General features: G+C 33.0%; 1 protein-coding gene and 1 pseudogene across 8 annotated transcripts in view; one reads left to right on the top strand and one right to left on the bottom strand.

The window, feature by feature from the left end:
- The window catches only part of TRAPPC8 (trafficking protein particle complex subunit 8), an 89457-nt gene that overhangs the window by 17110 nt on the left and 50968 nt on the right, over positions 1-21379 (top strand). For 5 of the 7 annotated variants that reach the window (XM_082415981.1, XM_082415982.1, XM_082415978.1 and 2 more), the window contains 8 exons: positions 370-544; positions 2633-2786; positions 5059-5152; positions 5791-6047; positions 6406-6521; positions 7243-7393; positions 13002-13102; positions 16752-16857. In XM_082415981.1, coding sequence (XP_082272107.1) covers positions 370-544; positions 2633-2786; positions 5059-5152; positions 5791-6047; positions 6406-6521; positions 7243-7393; positions 13002-13102; positions 16752-16857 — 1154 coding nt within the window. Of the gene's footprint in view, positions 1-369; positions 545-2632; positions 2787-5058; positions 5153-5787; positions 6048-6405; positions 6522-7242; positions 7394-13001; positions 13103-16751; positions 16858-21379 lie in introns of those variants that run through there. The other 2 variants (XM_082415980.1, XM_082415977.1) reach the window with 2 other exon arrangements.
- LOC309640307 (small ubiquitin-related modifier 2 pseudogene) lies at positions 8637-10195 on the bottom strand (annotated as a pseudogene). The gene is made up of 2 exons: positions 10178-10195; positions 8637-9913 (listed from the first exon to the last, which is right to left on the bottom strand). The product of its transcript is annotated as a small ubiquitin-related modifier 2 pseudogene (transcript).

The following is a 21379-nucleotide window of genomic DNA, read 5'->3' on the forward strand; positions in this document are numbered from 1 at the left end:
TTACAGTGAAAAGTTGAGATGGGATAAAATATGAGATCACAATGGGATGGAATGGAGAGAAGCAAGATTCAGCAGAATTTTTCATTTTGTTGATAGTTGCACAATTTTCATATTGTCCATTTTCATTTTCATGGATTTCCTTATTACATATATAAATGATCTTAAAAACTACCAACAAAAAAGCTTTACTATTTAGAACCTTGAATTACTTAGAAATGTTGAAGAAATTATCAGTGTTTTATGCTTGTAGGAAAACCTGTAAAATCAGATTTTTTTTTAGCTCAAAAAATATCTCCCTAAAGTTTATATTAATAGGATAATATTTATTATTAAGTGATAAGTGATAATTACCTTAATATGATTTACAAGGTATGTTAGTGGCATCGTCTAGTGAAGCTGAACCTATGGAACAGTTTTCAAAGTTGTCACAAGAACAGCATCGAATTCAACACAACAATGATTATTCCTATCCCAAGTGGTTTATACCAAATACACTTAAATATTATGTACTTTTACATGATGTAAGTGCAGGAGATGAACAGAGGTAAGCTTTTCTATTTTTTAAATTTTAAATAATTTCCTGTTAAATGAGTTAATGTTAATTTGGACATGGCTTAAGTTTTTGATATATTTTTCATCCAAGAAAGTAAAAATTCATTAATAAAATGTTTAACTATATCTCTTATTTGGAGTTATATTCAACAGCTACATCATTTTATGTTAGATTTCATATGCTTACCCAAAATTTTCTTTCAGTGTGTATCTCTATTACTGTAATCTTTGTTCACAAATGCTTGCCATTTTATACCTATAGATCTTCACTGTTATTTCTTACTTTGTATAATATTATTTCTCATTTTTTCTCTTTCCCAGTTTTCCTCTGACTTTTCACTTCCTGGCTTATAGGCACTGCTTTTTTCACTCTTCACTTTCTCATCACTTTATATTTTTAGCCTTGATGTTTTTCACAGTCTGAGAAACATCCAAGCACTTCTTTCTTATGTTCCCTTTAATGTTCATTATTAGTGATTTGCCATAGTCCTTTTATCTTTGGGATAAGAGAATAGATATCTTTAAAGATGAGTTCTTGAAAAATAAGATAATATTAAAACAATTTTACTTTTGTGGCTTTGCAGTTTATTTTGAATTTTGGTTCAAGATGTGGATCAAATTAATCTTTTGTTTCAAACTGTTATTCTGATATCTCAATGCTGTTTAGGATATGCAATTAAATAATTATTTCTTGCCCTTGTTATGAGCACAAACCATCATTTAAAAATAAATTTTCCTCTGTAAGACCACAGAATTGTTCTGAGGGTTACTAATCTTTAGGATTTTTTTGACATCATAAACAACCTGTAGCCTATTGGATAAAGTGTACTATATAAATAGAAATAATTTGAACTGGCTATTAAAATTAGTTTCTGTCATTTGAATATGGTATATATCTTCCATATTGGATGGTTATAACTAGGATATTTAAGTGATAATTGCAGTATTAGATCAGTGGTTCTTAGGCTTAGCAGTGTCATTGGTAAAGCAAGTAGATGTTTAGTTTATTGTACTTGAGTGTATATACATACACATACACTTATATCTGTGTTTATACAAATTTATAACTATTTTATTTATCCAGCCTTAATTTTATAGTGTGTAATGTGATTTAATTATTTGTTAGGCTTGTTATTTGTATAGTATTAGCTTCTGCATTTGAATGTGATACAGGATTATCCATGTGCTTTTTGGCACCAGATGGCTGATTGGTTAAAAAAAAAAAAGCTATTTAAATTAGGTTAGCTCTATGTACCAAAATTTCATTTTCCATCAGAATGTACTGTTTGATTCTTAGGCTGACTTACTGGATTATCTTGTCTCCCACCAACTAGCAAGTCTAGTTAACTAAAAGTAAGGAAATCAAATGCTTTTTGTTGTATCTGAGATTAGCTCATGGGTCCAGCTATTATAAATTTTGCAAGAAAAAGGGTGGATTTTTATATAATAAATATTTTGGCTGCTTTTCTTGCATTTTCTCTTTTTTCTTTCTCTGAACTGTGTCCCTTTGGGGACAGCTAAGGGAATGGTAAACTGTAGCAGTGAAAGATGATTTTTTTGGGGGGTGCTATACTTTTTTATGTTAGCACTTACATTTTTTGATAAATGTCTGTTCTCTAAGACAGAATTTCGCAAAGTTGTATTTCCTGAAGTCTAGTTCACATAGTTGAAAGAGTTTCTGATCTGTAAGTTTGAAGCCACTCTTTGGAAATTCACAGTACATATTAGCAAATGGAAGGCTCTGAGGTGGTCTGCTGCAAAAGAAACTGGTTGGCTTGCTTACTGTAGTTCCCCAAACTAGTTTGACCACCAAAACTTTCTGTTTGACTAACATAAGAGTATCTTGCAAAATTTTATTCCATGATGCATACTTTGGTAACTATGCTTTAAGGTGATAACCAAGCTAGCTAAATTTCAGTTAGGATCATAAACTTTTAGTTTTTTAAATTATTCTATCTCTAACTTTTTGTTCTGTCTTTTTTGGGGACTATTTTTTCATGGTTTTTGTATTATTTTAATATCTGTTATTGCCTAAGGTCTGCTCCCCATTGGCTACAAACTTTTCCATTTTTTATTTTAGAGCTGAATCAATTTATGAAGAAATGAAACAGAAATATGGAACTCAGGGTTGCTATTTACTTAAAATTAATTCTCGAACACCTAATCGAGCGTCAGATGAACAGATACCAGATCCTTGGAGTCAGTATCTCCAGAAAAATAGTATTCAAAACCAGGTATATGTAAAAAACAACAATGAAGCAAACCACAAAAGCTGTATTTCAGTTTTATGGCTAATGGTATCACTGTAGAATTTGTAGAATTACTAATAGTTATTTTGTGGAATCTGGCTAGTTTTGATCCATCAGTATGTGAGCTCTTAAGTCAGTAGTTCAGAAGCTGTTTTTAACTAACTGCAGTAATCCCTTATGTGTATACCTTTCAGGTATATAATATCAGTGTTAATTGATTGTTTTCTTAAAAGATGTAAAGTGGGGACTTCTCTGGCAGTCCAGTGTTTAAAACTCCACACTTCCACTGCAGGGGGCGTGGGTTTGATCCCTGCTCCGGGAACTAAGATCCCATCCTTCATGACGTGCGGCGCAGCCAAAAAAAAAAAAAAGAGAAAAAAAACGATGAAAAGTGAATTACACATTAAGAATTGAATTAGATTGACTAAACATGTAGAGAATAGAATTTTTGGCTTGTACATTTAATTCATTATGAATGCTTACAGTCAATTCTTTATTATCCACATGCTCTGGGGTTGCCTTCCTTCATTTTCAACATGCTGTTCTTATGGCCACCTTTTGGAGCTCATACTTTTTAGGTGGGTGGGCTTTTTTCCCTAACTTTCCTCTGATTTTCTTTTCTTTTGAATTTCCAGCAAGTTTTGTTTCTTCCTAATCAACTCTTCTAATATAGAGTTCTAGACTACTGTTAATTGTTGTCTGTTGGCTGATGCGTGTGGGTGTAAGGTTTCACATTCTGTCCAACTTTTAAGGTAGAATTTTATGCCACTTGGTAGTGGTCAAATGCCAAGTTACTATGCTTAGTTCAGATAATCAAGAGTTGACTGTTTTTTGTTTAGAAAGAGGATTTCTTAAGTAAATGGAAAATATATTTATATTTTGTACAGTTAAACTGCATTATGTACTTGATGTGATATTATTTTAAGAAATATGAATTAGAAAGTTCATGTAGTTTTTGATGTTCTAATATAAATATTGTTTAATAATCTGTTTATTTGCCTTTTCTGTCTTATATATGGAATTTTTAATCCAGTTTTACTCACTTTAATATTGAGATGATTGTTGACCTTCTTTAAGATAATGCTGGGGAAAGGTGTCTGAGAGAAAAGAACCAGTTGGATGTGGAGAAACTTTAAATGGTGTTTCAGGGCCACACTCAGAATAGGAATAGTATTGAAATATTCAATTTAGAATCCAGCCATCTTAGGTCGGGAAAGGGAACATAATAAGTCAGATTGTCCAGTTGGAGAACTTTTAATAGAAGACAGAGCTATAGAAATTCTACAGCTTAGAATCCTAGAAGCCCAGGATTGAAGGATAGTTTAAAGGTTGTCAAATCCAACCGCTGTTCTAATGCTTTAATTTCCTTTAAACCTATAAATGACCTCAACTAGTAAAAGTACTCATTGTCTTCTCAGGTGACCTGTTCCATGTCTGAGCAGCTTGAGGATCAACCAGAATTTTTCTCCCTTTGCTTGTACTCAATCCTGTAGGGACCATATCAGTTTTCCATTAAGACAACTTTCAAATTATAGAAGATAGCTCTCATGTCTTTTTTAATATTTTTCTAGGCTAAATATACTGTTTTTTTCAACTCTTTCTTAAATGTTGTTTTTAGACTGTTTCTTGTCCTGATCACGTTCCTCTTATTAAGTTCTAGTTTATATATTTTTCTCAAAGTCTGGCACTCAGAATAATACTTCATAGTATTAGTGGTCTCATGGAGTAGTCTGGGTATTTTTAAAGTTTTTTTTGTTGGCTGAAATCAGTGCCCTTTTTACAAGTAAACGTTGCATTGGATATTTTTCCAAAACACTTCTGTGTATTCAGAATGCACTCCAACCTATTAACGCTGCATCTGTGATCCAGGAGATTCCATACCATCCTTCTTTTTTTACCCCTGCTTGACTCTAGTAGTCCATCTGTCTTGCCATTATTCCTTACATAGATACATATACAGGTATTCATATAAGCATGTGCATATCACATATAAACAGAAAAACTGAGATAGAAGTAACTTGAATTCAGAAGAATTAGGATAGTAGGTTGCATGTGAAACAGAATTTAAGAATATAGTAGGTGTGGATTGAAGTGATAGAATATGATACATGGAAGAAGTTAAGAATTTGGAGGATTGGAAGAAAAGAGTTGCTGTAGCAAAAAAAAATGAGATTTACCATAGTTGTTGATGAATTTGATGGTATCTTAAACATGATTAAATATAACCATTAATGCTGTTTAAATTTTATTTTGATAGGAATCATATGAAGATGGCCTTTGTACTATAACTTCAAATAAGAATTCTGATAGTAACTTGCTTTCATTGGATGGATTAGATAACGAAGTCAAAGGTCTTGATATACTTTCTCTAAGTTTCTCTTTTGATTGAAAATATGCACTGTTGTTAAATCTTTATACATAAAAGATGGGGGAATTTTCATGATGAAAAAAGATAATGGACAGGTTAGCTTTTCCTCTGAAGATTTTATTGAGTTATTTGAGTTTGATGTTTTTTGACATTTAAAAATTTGTTTTTTAAGAGTAATATATCCGGCTTCATAAAAAATTTTTTTGGTAGAAAGCAAGGGAAGATATTATGTGTAGCATTAACTATTCCCCCAATTCACATGATTTTGAGAGCTTTATTTTTGTATTTTAAATTACAGTTTAGATAGTGATAGCTTTAAAAATTTTTTGTTATAATTTTTCTTATTGGTTAGTTATGCTATTTAAAAATAATTCTTTATATTTTAACATTATTTTTCTTCATTTCTTTACATGAATTAAAAAATTTCTATTACATGTAACAGGTATTAACCCAAGTCCTAAAATTTTAGGGGGAAAACTTTAATGTTATTGTTTTAGATTTCTTAAGACATACAGAAAGATAAACGGTTCCAACATTCTTCCTTTTCTTTAGTAATATGGTAGTAATATCACAATTTTCTGTTGTTTTCTGAGAGTAAAAGAAAGATCTGTTTTTCAGTAGATGGCTTACCGAACAACTTTAGAACGCACCCGCTTCAATTGGACCCATCTGGTGACTCTTCTAACAACATTGATGGCCCAGATCATGTAAAATCTGCTTCATCATTACATGAAACAAAGAAAGCAAATGCTGGAATTATTCATGGTGCATGTTTAACCCTTACTGATCATGATAGAATTCGACAGTTTATACAAGAGTTCACATTTCGGGGCCTCTTGCCACATATAGAGAAAACAATTCGGCAATTAAATGATCAGGTAAGATTTAATTATTTGCACTAGTATTTTAAAAAATTTCAGTAAATAGTAAACTTGAGAATATAGTGGTATAAGTTATTTAAAGAATTTAAGTTTTTATTTTAAAAATAGACCAATATTAGGGTTTATTAATAACATTACTATCAGTGATGAAATTCTGTTAAATCCTAGAAGAGACTTATTTATTTTCACTAGGGATTTCGTCAGCATTTTGGACAGTTTTCTTTAAATCAGTGTTGTTAAAATGCACATTTGCTCACTCTTAAAACTTTTTAGTTATTTAGAATTTTTTCTTTTGTATGTAAAAGAAAAATATTAAATTCTTATATTTGTCAATATGTTTAATCTTTTTTCTTAGCTAATATCAAGAAAAGGTTTGAGTCGATCTCTATTTTCTGCAACTAAAAAATGGTTTAGTGGCAGTAAAGTTCCAGAAAAGAGCATTAATGAGCTAAAAAATACATCTGGATTGCTGTGAGTAAAATATTATTGTTTTTAGTTTTCCTGTATTTAACTCTGATTAGTGTTTGACTATATGATGTTCTGCAAAAAATGACTGTCTCTTTAGTTTCTTAGTTTCATATTGGTCAAAGCTGGGGTAGATAAGAATAGTGACAATGAGTAAATTATATTAAATTTAAAAACTATGATTAATTGGATATCTAAAAATAAACAAGATAATAAGGAGGGTCACTTTATTTTAGGTCTGTTTTCCTATCTGTAAAAAGATGGAGTTAGATTAAGTATTCATTAATAACTCTATATTAAAGTATTGAGGTCTAATAATTCTAAGACATGGCATATATTTAGAAATTTTGTTTAATACAAAATCCTGTTTTAGGGGAAAATAAAATCCATTTTAGATTTTCTTTTTTTTTCTGCTGTACATAAAGGTGAGTCACATGGAATTGATCATTTATTTACTTCATAATTTGACAATAGAGAAAATGCTTGCCTCCTGTTGAGAAGTTCTCAGTATAGGGATATAAATTATATAAATAAGGATGTAACTATCTATGTTTCCGAATATCTTTGAGAAATGACACTCTCTCCTTGGAGGTAGAATTCTTATCAAACAAGATCAGTTTTTCTCATGTTTTGGACAGTTGGGCACCTTTTTAGACATTTTATGATATTTAATGGTTTAAAGGTCATAAATTGTAAATTCCTTTCTTAACTTAATTTGTATTTACAGGTATCCACCAGAAGCTCCAGAGCTTCAAATCAGGAAAATGGCTGACTTATGTTTTTTGGTGCAGCATTATGATTTGGCTTACAGTTGGTATCATACTGCAAAGAAAGATTTTCTTAATGATCAAGCAATGCTTTATGCAGCTGGTGCCTGGGTTGGTATTCTGTAGTATTGTAATTTCTTACTTCTGCTACCATAAATGACTTAGAACCATAAATGACTTAGAAATTTTTATTTATGAAATGGCAAGCAAAAAACCTAGGGGTAAGTTGTACTCAAATAGCATACAATGCTTTATAGGTTTTGAATTCATTTATGATAACTTGATGGATTTTTCTTAAACTAGTGCATTCAAACATGGTCATATGTGAGGGTTGGTTTCTTAGATTTGATTAGTACTTTCTATTTAATTTGAATTACAGTTTTCACTGTAATTCAAATTAAATAGAAAAAAAAAAAGTAAAAAACTTTTTTTTTAGAAGATGCTTTTTCATCTCTTAAAATGATTTAAAATTGTTTGAAATGTTTTTTTCTGATCTAAGACTATATATTGCTTAAGAACATGTACTTTGGTGTGAGACAGACTTTCATACATTGGGGAAAAACTTGTTAAATCCACTTTTAGGACGAATAAACATTTTTCTGCAACAGTTTTTAAAATAGAAAATAAAATACAGAAATAATTTAATTATCTAAAAAAAAGAATTAATTATCTAAAAACTGAGATATGATTAAAGCCTTTAACCTGACAGACTATATATAAAGTTCCATGACAGTATGAACCATATCTGTTTCAGAATACCTCTGTATCCTCAGCACCCAGCAGTGTCTGCTCAAAAATTTATTGAAGAAACTGAATGAAACTACATGATTTTCACGTGAAAAAATTTCCTACAGCTCTGAAACGTCATGTTTTCTTAACTAGTTTATATTTTAACTAATATACATAATGATATACATAGGGGTCTATATTATACAAAAAAATCTAATATATATTATATATATGGTATATTATATAAAAATACATTATATTTGCTATATATGAACTATATATACTGTATATATATACATCAATAAAAGTGTACTAAGAAAAAATCCTGTAAGAAAAATAGGCCCCAATTCTAAGTTATTTTCTAATTTCATTCTACAAGAAATTACAAATCAGTATACACACAAACCGACAATTTCTAAGGATACAGTGAGAACATTCAGAATGATCACCCCAAGTTACTGCACGATCTTCAATAATCAACCATTAAATCATTTCTTATAGTCTACAATAATGGATTAATACATTTCACAAAGACTTTCATCAAGAACTGGAGTGATCTACTTTACCTTCAGCTAGTTATGACAAACTTAACTACAGAAAAACCATATTTCTCCAAGAATTCCTATTATTGGTTTCACCGTGATATATCTTTTAACTTTATAGTTAAAATAACTAAGTATCTTCTTAACTATCATCGAAAAAGCCAGGCAATATAGTCTGTTATCAATTAGCTACTATGTGACTGGTAAATAGGAAAGAGATATCAGTACAAATAAAATTCATCTTAGGCAAGTTATTGAACATCTCTAAGCCTTAGTTTTCTCATCTGTAAAATGGGAATCCTAATGGCATAGGGTTAGATAAGGTATAAGGTTTGTAAAGTGCCTAGCACACTATCTTATGTATATAATAAGCTGTCAGTAAGCATTGGCTGTGTTAGTTTTTGTAATCAGTATAAAACCTAGGTGTTTTGGAAAGAATTTTCTATGTTTGTTGCCTTATAACCTTTTAATGTAATTGAAAAGTTGTCATAAATATATTTATAATCTGCTTTCTGTGCTTAGAAAAGAGTAAACTAGCACTGTTACTTTCTACATAGTCTATTTATTTATTTATTTAAACAAGAAGTTTATTTAAACAAGACGCTTAAGTTGAAGGAAAAACTATAGGATTCATTTCTTTTAGAGTAATTTATCCCTATTTAAAGACAGATTGCCCTACGTATAATAGCTATGTACAAAAAAGGTATAAAATTGTCCTTGGTTTTACAATGATAAATGAAAAACATTAAAATTCTCCAATTTTCCTTGCAACAAGGTATGCAAGGATTTTTATGTTGTTTTTTTTTTGTTAAACAATGAGAGCAAAATAACTTGCTGAGTATACTATCCCATCTCCATTTGATGTCGATCAAAACATACCATTGGCCATTTAGTTAAAAAAAAAATGCAATATGCTTGTGCACATACACCAGTTACTTTATGTACAGTAGAGGAATGGGGAAGGGGAAAATGAAAGAGTAGAGAAACTGTATTGTAGTAGTCAGGATGTGGTGGAACCAAGTTGCGGTTTTCTAATTGAGAAAGTCTTCTTGGTCTGGAGGAACAGAATTCTGAAGTAAACTAGCAGGTTCCCTTTTTAGTAGATACCTCCTGTCTGCTGCTGAAACACATCAATTGTATCTTCAGCCTCCATTTCCAACTGTGCAGGTGTGTCTGTTTCATTGATTGGCTGCCCATCAAATCAGAATCTGATCTGCCTCACTGACAACCCCTGTTGTTCATAATAGGCTTTCATTAGTTTACTAAGTGGTGTATGCCTCTTAAACTGCACCTGAGAACCATCCTGCCCCACCACCCTCAAATTTATATGATCGTTGTTCTTAGTCTTGACTCCTTCCGTCTGCTTTCATTGGCCATGGCGAGCGCTGGAGTCTCCTCAGCTGCCTTTTCCCAAACCAGGTCTGCCCTGTACGGGCACACGAGCAGCGCAGAAGGAGGAGCGGCAGCCCTGGAGGAGGGAGAGGGCCCGCGCCCCTCGTGAGCTCCCTCCCCCACACCCTGCGTGCCTACATAATCTTTTTAAAAACACGCAAGCTATAAACAAAAGTGGAAAGAATAAAAATACATAAGAACTCTACTTCATTGATAATTATCGTGTAGATACTTGTTTAATAACTGCCATCTCTTTTGCATTTATTTTAATACTCTGTCTATAAAAATAAAATAGGTGATTTTAAAATGTAAAACTAAAATAGCAAAATTACATTACTATTCTTTTTTATTTCTTAGTATTTTTAATTTTAAAAAGTCAACTAACTTTTAAAAAACCTTCAGGAACTGAAAATATGTTACCTTTATGAATAAGAGTGTTTGAAAAATTATGTGAATTGTCCTTAGCTAGACAGTCTCTGGTCTTATAGTCATCTAATATGAGCTAATATAAAATCACAAACACTTAAATTTTATTTCATCATTTATAAGTTTATAATTTCAAAATTGTATACAATGCATCTGCAAATTGAAAGTTTGGTAAAATCTTAGAAAAGTATGACAAAAACCTATGATTTTATGGTACCTAAGCTTTTTCATTTCTATCTGCAGTCTGATAAATACTGCATTTAAATCATTTAGATGGAGGCATATTAGTAGCAGCTATATGAGAGAAGGTAGTTTAACACTGGAAAATAAAGGCATAGCTGCTGTAGCATAATATATGCATACCTAAAAATCTTTGTAGTCTAGAATAGCTGCCCTAAAAATAATAGGCCTTAGAGAAAAATAGGGCTGGGAGAGTCTCATACCTATGTATGTTTGTAACCAGAGCATAAAATGTTTGTGTGAGGCAGGTTAGCATGGCAGGAGGTTATCTCAAGGAATAAAATACGAAAAACAATATGTGAACACTGGGGTGGGGAAGAGGAACTTGTAACCATTGTAATCGGCCATGAAGGTGAGCATGGAAGGAAGCGCAGCCTGCCTTGAACCAAGAACTGCAAGGCTGGGAGCATAAGTCTCTAGAGAGGCCCCCTCCAGCCCCCCAACCACACACAGATACGAAGTGTAGGCATTCATTTTATATTTTCTTAAAATACAGATTAAAAAAGCTCCTGCTTGAGCAACAGCTAAGCTCAGAGCTTTTTCCTTTCCTGCTGAAGGTTATAATTCTATATTTGCTATATTTGATCCCGTTGCCTAAGAAAAACTATTTTTGAATGAATAAAAATTTCATTTGAACTGATATCTCTTTCCTATTTACCAGTCACATAGTAGCTAATTGATAACAGACTATATTGCCTGGCTTTTTTGATGATAATTAAGAAGATACTTAGTTATTTTAACTATAAAGTTAAAAGATATATCACGGTGAAACCAATAATAGGAATTCTTGGAGAAATACGGTTTTTCTGTAGTTAAATTTGTCATAACTAGCTGAAGGTAAAGTAGATCACTCCAGTTCTTGATGAAAGTCTTTGTGAAATGTATTAATCCATTATTGTAGACTATAAGAAATGATTTAATGGTTGATTATTGAAGATCGTGCAGTAACTTGGGGTGATCATTCTGAATGTTCTCACTGTATCCTTAGAAATTGTCGGTTTGTGTGTATACTGATTTGTAATTTCTTGTAGAATGAAATTAGAAAATAACTTAGAATTGGGGCCTATTTTTCTTACAGGATTTTTTCTTAGTACACTTTTATTGATGTATATATATACAGTATATATAGTTCATATATAGCAAATATAATGTATTTTTATATAATATACCATATATATAATATATATTAGATTTTTTTGTATAATATAGACCCCTATGTATATCATTATGTATATTAGTTAAAATATAAACTAGTTAAGAAAACATGACGTTTCAGAGCTGTAGGAAATTTTTTCACGTGAAAATCATGTAGTTTCATTCAGTTTCTTCAATAAATTTTTGAGCAGACACTGCTGGGTGCTGAGGATACAGAGGTATTCTGAAACAGATATGGTTCATACTGTCATGGAACTTTATATATAGTCTGTCAGGTTAAAGGCTTTAATCATATCTCAGTTTTTAGATAATTCTTTTTTTTTAGATAATTAAATTATTTCTGTATTTTTTTTCTATTTTAAAAACTGTCGTAGAAAAATGTTTATTCGTCCTAAAAGTGAATTGGCATTAACAAGTTTTTCCCCAATGTATGAAAGTTTCATTTATTTCTAATTAAATTTTTATTAAAACTTGGTCTATATGAGACCACAAGTATGGACGTAGTAGAATATTTTACTAAGAAGCCAAAACCTTCATTCTCATCTTCATTTCAAAATTCTTTAGCACTGTTGTATATTATTTGAATTATTAACAATGGAATGGGTTTTTAAAATGAAATTAGAAGTCCTAGAAAATTGACAGTAGTATAGGTCTCAGAAATGGTGTCTGTGCCTTCTGTATGATACAGGATATAAACTATAGAGTGTGTAAGTAGCTGAAAAGATACATAGTGCAAGCTGTTGTGAGCTCTGTTTTCAAATTTTGAAGCCAGTACATTGGAAAGAGATGCACTTTATTTTGTTTCTCTCTATATGGTTCTGTCATTGGTCTGTTCTTTAGTCATTAAGGAATAGGGAATAACGAGGAGGAGGTGGTAGCAGATATCTTAAGCTAGGCTCACTTGGTAGTTATATATACCATGACTGAAAGTGGAGTTATATATATACCATGACTGAAAGTGGAGTTATATATATACCATGACTGAAATGGTTTACTAGGTCTTCTTGAAAAAACGCATTTAAATACTGAATGACAGACTTTGGAATTTGACTAGAGAATTTTGAAACTAAAAGCATATAAATATATTTTCCAAGTCTGCGTTAGGCTATCAGATTTATATATGTGGATACATAAAAAAACTCAGCAAACTTCATTCCAGTTTTTAGACTTCCTGGATGCTAAACTACAAGAATATTCTCCTTTTGAAATACTATAAATCATGTCTTTTCCTCTAGGAAATGGCAGCAGTGTCAGCGTTCCTTCAGCCAGGAGCACCCAGGCCATACCCTGCACATTATATGGATACAGCAATCCAGACATACAGGGATACCTGCAAGTAGGTGACTAGAATATTTATGTTCTGTCCATTTAGAGGTAAATTTGACATTTATATGGTTATTAGATATAAATGGTTCTTTGTTTTTTATGCTTTAAACTTAAATAAGCTCCCAAATCAAGTTAATATAGTCATAGATAAGGTGAGATGATCTTTTAAAACTAGGGTTTTACTACATTTTCCTTTCCTTTCCAATTTTGTTTGGATATGTGGTTAGGAATTTGTTACATGTAATGTTGAGGTTATTTGTTCTATTGAGGGTGATTTATATTTTGGGGACATCTCTAACTTTAGCTACTGTTAAGCCAAGAGTTAGCTAGTTTGAACTTTCCTTGTTAAATAGGCAAACACAGAGATTTAAATAATGGTTCAGGGAAGAAAATGAGAAATGTTTTGTACACATAGTGAGTTCTGTTGAAACTCTATGGGAGTTAGAACTCACCACCTGTAAAGGAGACTATGAACTGGTCCAGAGAAGGTGTCATGGTATGCTTGAGGAATAGACCTTGAAAGAAGGGTGGTTGGGAGTTGATAGCCATAAAGACATTTCAGTAATTGTGATTGGCAGGAACAATGTTTTGGATACAGCATTACTGCTGAAAAGGAATAGAGCCCTGGCTAGCTAGGTTAGAGGGTTTGTATATATGGAAAGGTGTTTTCAGAGAAATCAGCGTGGGGGAGCATTAACTCTCATTATTATTTTTAAGCTGTAGTTAAGATTTATGTAGTAGTAAATGGGGGAGTTACTGAATATTTGAGTAGAGCCTTGACATAATAAAAGTTATTTTTCAGAAAGATTTTTTTTTTGTGTGTGTGTGTGTGTGTTTTTAAAAATTTATTTATTTATTTATTTATTTTTGGCTGTGTTGGGTCTTTGTTTCTGTGCGAGGGCTTTCTCAAATTGCGGCGAGCGGGGGCCGCTCTTCATCACGGTGCGCGGGCCTCTCACTATCGCGGCCTCTCTTGTTGCGGAGCACAGGCTCCAGACGCGCAGGCTCAGTAGCTGTGGCTCACGGGCCTAGTTGCTCTGTGGCATGTGGGATCTTCCCAGACCAGGGCTCGAACCCGTGTCCCCTGCATTGGCAGGCAGATTCTTAACCACTGCACCACCAGGGAAGCCCCAGAAAGATTAATATGACTTTTCTATGTAGAATGGATGGGTTAGAGTCGGAGACACAAAGGCAGTTTTGTGTCCTATAATGTTGAAGTAGTAGTCATAGCAATGTGTTTACAACATAACACTAGTAATAATGATTAACATTTGTTTAGTGCTCAGCATTTACCACTATGCCAAGGTAATTTACATGCTCATTTAATCTTTACAACAAGCCTATGAAATGGTGGATACTATTATTATTCCATTTGATAGACAAGGAGATTGAAACTTAAAGAGTTTAACTTGCCCAAGGGTATGCAGTTAATAAATGGTGGAGCCAGTATCAAATCCTGCCCTTTGTATAGAATACTTTGTATAATCTGTTTGAGAATATATTTGGAGTTTCTGGCAGGAGAAACAGCCTTCTGTGAAAGAGGAACCTTTGAAGGATTCCGAAAAAGAGAGATTCAAAAGGTAGAAGAACTATGAGAATGAGGCATTAAGGAAGCCAGAGCAGTAAAGTCCTTTCTCTGGAAAGATTTTCCTTGTCTTCATGAAGCACAGAGCTTTTGGAGAGATGCACATGGAGTGATGCAAAAGAAAAGTGAAAATACCAATTGACCCAGATAGCCAAATAAGCCATGGCAATCCAGTTTTGTCCTCCTGTTCATAGCAGACTATATGCTTTTTCTAAATACATACTTAACTGACATGCGTTTACCTTATAATCTTTTTTCTAAGTTACCATAATTGGTAAGGTTTATCAACAATTTAATAGATATTTTGGGATAAATTAGAAAACACTGCATTAGTTATACATATCAATTTTAAGAAGCTCCCTGGTCTCAGAAATATTAAAATGTAAATAAATTTTCTTGAGTATAGGAAATACAATATTACTTTTGCAATGCCCTTATAATGCCAGGCTCCACTTTTTAACTGATGCAATCCTATTTATCTTTATACATTTCTTTTTTGAAGCTTTCCCTTCCCTCCTTTATCTCCCCAAATCATAATAAAAATCAGTGGTACCCTGTTTATTATCTATTTCATGTCAGTTTCTGCTTTTAGATAGGGATTGTGTCATAGAAACACTTGAATCTTTAGTAATTCCACTGCCTGACACAAATGACTTTTTAAAATCTTGCTTTAATAAACAAATTAATATAAAGTCCTGAACTTGGTAGCCTGTGACTTCATAGCTGATCACAAGGGGAAATAGCTGAGGATAAAAATAAAACGATTGTGTTAAGATTTGTAAAGTTTACTTAAGAAGAAGATTTAAGAACTGAGCACATTTGAGCATATTGTAGTATGTGAGTAGGTACTGGCAAGGAGGAGTTAGTCTTTTGTATTCATTAAAACATTCTCAGATATTCATAAATACCAACCCTCTAAAAAAAATCATGATTTGTAGACAGTTTATGGCAGATCACTACAGTAATTTTGAAAGTAGTGAATTGTATTTTTAAACTATCACTGTTCAGAATGACCTTTAAGTTAGTAATCTTTGGTTGTAATTTTAAGGTCAAGTGGTATATTTTTGTATAAGAATTAGAAAGTAAAATGAGAAAAACTTTGCTGCTACAGTTTACCCTTGAACAGGATAGGTTTGAACTGTGTGGGTCCATTTTTTTTTGGCCACGATGTGCGGCATGCGGGATCTTAGGTCCCCAACCAGGGATTGAACCTGTTCCCCCTGCAGTGGAAACGTGGAGTTGTAACCACTGGACCGCCAGGGAAGTCCCGCGGGTCCACTTATACATGAATTTTTTTCAAGAAATATATACTACCGTACTACACAGTCCAAGGTTGGTTGAATCCATGGATGTGGAACTGTGGATACTGAGGGCCAACTGCATATTTTTGACTGCACTGTTCAGTGGTCAAGTGTATTTCTCAACAAAAGGATTCCGTCTTGTAATTTCACAGTAAAAAATATTTTCATTTATTTTTATTATTTTCAAGAATAAATAATACAACTCTAGATTTTTGATAGTAGTTGTCCACAAGAAAAATCAACTGATTTTGTGTTTTTACAAAGAAGATTTTGCTCAGTAACAGTCAGGCAACACTGGCTCCATGCTATCTCCAAGTGAAACAACATCTCAATAGTACTGACCAGAGAGAAATTGCCTAATTATTCCTAAAAGTAGTCAGTAAAATGAAACACACATAACCAGAGTTTGCAATAAGGAAGGAAAAAAGAAATCTGGGTGAAATGTTTATATTCCTTTATGTCTGAACACAAGTTTTGTTAACTAACTGCTTATTCAGAGATACGAGTTGGGTTCTAGCTTTTTTCATACAGGAAATGTGACTTTGTATTGTAGTCTTACTACAAAATTATACAATGCTAAAAGTTTTGATGAGTTATGAGAATTCTTTGAAGTTTTTTTTTTTTAACGTTTTTTGGTAAGTAGAGAACAAGGACATGGATTTCTTTTTACTTAAAAACTAGAATTGGAACCTTTTGTTGAACACATGGTTACTATGATGTACTAAAATATTATTGTAGTGCTAATTATATTTTTCTTGCCTTTTTTTCTCTAGGAATATGGTATTGGCTGAAAGATGTGTATTGCTCAGTGCTGAAATCTTAAAAAGCCAAAGCAAATATTCAGAGGCTGCAGCTCTCCTAATACGGTTGACCAGTGAGGTACTAAAACTGTGTAGTATTTGTTCTAATTAGTATTGTTTCATATTTTTTTAAAAGTGTTTCTTTTTTCTTGAGAGGGTATGCAAAACAAAATTAGAGGGGTATCTCTCTTTGGGAATTTATAACCTGGCTACTTTAGTAATTTGTTGAATTAATTTTAATTGCAGTATTCTGTAAACTGAATTTATTTTATTTACAGATTTTAAGCCTGCATGATTATTAACCACAAACATGCACTGTATGTCTTCTGTGAATTAGGTTTTGACTTATGGATAACAATATTTAAAGCAACATGCATATACATCATTCCTAATATAAAATTGATACTTTAAAAAGTAATTACTCAGGAATTTTAAATTTTGTTTTCATTCATATGAACTTGTTAAAAAATCATCTTACGCATTTTTTAAATCTATATTATGAATATTTCAAAAGGGAGAAAAAGAAATTCACTTAAATAGTTGCTATTGAAGGTTTCCAACAGACATTAAGTTGCATTGACTATAGGCTTGTAAAGAATGGCAGTAATTCTTTGTAAGTATGGTTAAAGACATGTTTTTTAGATGAATGCTCAAGAACAGAAAAAACAAAATCAAACACCCTTGTGTTTATATTAATGTTCCCTAGGGTTTTAATCCTTGGACCATTGTACTTTTTTACTTCATACATGTTTTAGGTAATCTATTTACAGTTACGATTTTCACTCTCAAATCTGTCTCCAGCCCTGGCGTCTCCTTGAGCTTTAGATTTGAATGGCCAACTGCCTTTTAGACTTAACCTACTTGAGTGTTTCCAGTGCACCTTTGAGTCAACATAGCAATAACTAAACTTCTACTTTCTTACCTTATAGATCTTGATCTTAAATTATAACCAGCCAGCTCCTTATTTGCTCAGGGCAGAAACTACTTGAGATGTTCCTATATTCTTCTATACTGTCAGTGACACAATTAGGGGATTTTTAATCAATCAATTAATTAAATAGGCTGCATCGGGTCTTAGTTGTGGCATGCAGGATCTTTGTTGTGGCATGTGGATCTTTTGTTGCGGTGCGCAAGCTTCTGTCTAGTTATGGTGTACGGGCTCTACAGTGCGCAGGCTCGGTAGTGGCGGCATGTGGGCTTAGTTGCCCCACGGCATGTGAGATCTTAGTTCCCTGACCAGGGATCGAACCCATGTCCCCTGCATTGGAAGGCAGATTCTTAACCACCGGACCACCAGGGGAGTCCCAGGGGATTTTTTTTTTTTTTAACTTCTTAAACATGTTTTTATGTCTTCACATATTTTACTTCTCTCTCTTTCTCTTTTTAAAATCCCTCCTATTACTGTCCTGGTTCATGTCCTTAATGTCCTTCTCTTGGACTTTGGCCCTTTTCCTCTTTCTTCACCTTAATTTAGTAGTCCTGATATCAGTCATATCCTTCAGATATTTGTATGTAGTACCCAGGTTGTTCTAAGTGTCTCTGTCCTGTCCTCTCATATATGCTCTGAGACCTGACTTGTCATATTATATTGGAAATTATATTTAAGCTGTAAACTTCTTGAGGATAGGGAACTGGGTTGCTTTCTACACTTTTTTTCTTTTTTAATTAATTAATTAATTTATTTATGGCTGTGTTGGGTCTTCGTTTCTGTGTGAGGGCTTTCTCCAGCTGTGGCGAGCGGGGGCCACTCTTCATCGCGGTGCGCGGGCCTCTCACTATCACGGCCTCTCTTCTTGCGGAGCACAGGCTCCAGACGCGCAGCCTCAGTAGTTGTGGCTCACGGGCCCAGTTGCTCCGCGGCATGTGGGATCTTCCCAGACCAGGGCTCGAACCCGTGTCCCCTGCATTGGCAGGCAGATTCTCAACCACTGCGCCACCAGGGAAGCCCCAACTTTCTACATTTTTATCCCTAGTGCCTAACACTGGGCTTGACACATGGTATATGATTTACAGATGTTTGTTGAACTGAACCATTAATTATTCTAAAAAGGTTTCTGTCAGTTATAACTAAGTAGGCTAAGGGATGATTTTAAAAATATTTAATAATTGATACTGCATGGACACTGACCAGTATGAACAGTTGTCAGGCAGAAACTATTTGTCAGAGCTGAATATAGGTTCTTGAGTGTGTTGATGTTCTGTATTATAATAAATAATCTTAACTTGGGTTTGAATATGTTGCTGAGTTTTTCAACCTAGGGGTTATCAGTGAATGTAAAAGGAATTTATGGTTTAGGAGCTTGGAGTAAAATTTCTTTAGAGCAAATTCTTCCGTCTGCATTGTAACATTATTTTCTGTCATTATTCTTTTTTTTTCCAACTCTTTGTTTTTACCTTTCTTTTTCAAACCTGGATGATTTATTTTGTCATGAAATTCTAGGAAATTTATCATTGTCATTTACTGCTTTGGGGTGACAGATGGGGGTGAATGCGATATATTTCCCCAGAAATTGTGATTTTCAATGGCCTTTTCTACTATACCTGTCAGATATTTCTTTGAGATAACTTGAAAGTAAAGACTGCTAGGCATAATATGTCTAAGATTATTAAATTTTAACTAATAATTTGTATTTATTGTAATTTTGTTAACTAGAAAGGCTGTATGAAGTGAAAAATGTACTCATCCTGAGGGTAGGGAACTGAGTTACATAGTCTTGACATTCATGAATTGTTTTTCCTAGATTTTTGTTAATACCATTATAGCAAAAGATAGCTGTGATGAAAAGAGTTGTGCTTTGACTTTATTTTTTGCACTGTAAGTTTATGGGCAAGTGGGTCTTATTCTTGTGTTATGCCCTGGCATTTTCAGCATGGCAGAGCAAACCCAGTTTAGTGATGAAACGTGTCACATTTAGTAGCACATAGGTAGTGTGTCTAAATTTGGTGCTTAAAACATGGTGCTTTCCCCCTCCTTGTGTCTCTGTTTCTGTGTTGAACATTTATTCTGGTCATATAACCCTTTTTGTCTGTTACTCCATTTAAATACAATAAATCAGCTTATCAAGGATATAGTAATAGCACCAGTTTTTTGTAAGTTTCTCCAGCTTGGGAGGAACTGTTCCTGTGGTAAGTTGTTCAGCTGCTAGCACCTTTCCTGTTAATTGTACAATTAGGCAAAGAAAAAAAATCTTAGTGCCATGCCATCCTTGAGATTTGATTCAATTCAGGTTGTGCAGCGGGTGCCTTTTTTCTATGGAAGTGTTCATGGAAACCTCTACCTCAAATGATTTTTTCCCTTATATTTATCTTCATATTTTAAGTTAGTGTTGCCTTTTCAGCTTTTGTTAAAATTATATCTTGGCTGTGGGCAAAGTTCACAGGCTGGAGTTCTTGTTGAAGTGGTATCATGGGGTTTTTTCCTTAGTTCCTTATAGAGCATATATGATAGACTTGTCATAGCGTGGATGTGAACTAACACTAAAATAAAATTTTATTCTTCAGCTCATTCAAAGAAAGCCTCTGCTTTCTGGATAAAACTATCACTTTGTGAAATTCTTCCACTTTTCTTCCATCAACACAGATGGCAGTTGCCATTCTTTTCAGGGCCATTTTTTGGTTTCAAAGCAGTGTTTTTTTTCTACTTTAGGTGTCACTATAAGACAGGACCTAAACGAAGAACAAAGGCTGCAGTGAGATATGAGTGCAGGGTGTTTAGCTCTGCAAACCGATTCTTTCTCAGCAAACAGTTTTACTGGATGCAGGAGGCAAATTTTGCTTCAGCTAAATTAATATATGCTGTGGACTTCCGGGTCTCTCTTGAATTGGTCAGTCAAATTAAAGTTCAGAATGCTGAGGGTTTACTGTGCTGGTTCTCAATTGAATTGTACATTAGAATCATTTACACACCATCAAAGATATCTAGGGTATATTCCTTGTTTTATTCAGAATGTCCAGGATTGCAGCCCATCTGGGTTTTGCAGGTTAATGAAGCTTTGTAGGCAATTAAAAAAATGTTTTTATGCTGTGTGTGTGCATGTATGTGTGTGTGCGTGGGTGCATGTGCATGCTAAGAATAAACTTAAGAAATTTATAGGACTTAAACTGACTCTATTGAGAAACCTAAGTAAAATTCCAAAATAGAAGAAGTAATTAGAGGGAATCTACTAGATATTAAAATGTATTATAAGGCTTTAGAAATTAAAACTGTTTACAATGATAAGAATAGACAGAGTAATGGAATAGAATGAGAATTTAAATACTACATATAATTAGCTGTCATTTTGTCATATTAGTGGGAAATGTTAGGTTATTCACTGAATGGTATTGTGACATCTAACTAGCTGATTCCTATCTTATTCATTACATGATAATATAATTATAGCTTGATTAAGTTATAATATGAAAAAATGAACAACCTGGAAGAATATATGGGAGAACATTTTTTAAAATCTAGGAATGATAACATTCTTTCTTAGTTTGATACAGTATTTTGAAGTCATAGAAGCAAAGATATAGTACGTTTGACTACTAAAGAATAGACTCTTTCATGTCAAAACTGGGAAATACTATTTGCACATGTATGACAGAGGCCTAATATTAAT

This window comes from Balaenoptera physalus, assembly GCF_965194825.1.
Source record: "Balaenoptera physalus genome assembly, chromosome: 12".
NCBI lineage: Eukaryota > Metazoa > Chordata > Mammalia > Artiodactyla > Balaenopteridae > Balaenoptera > Balaenoptera physalus.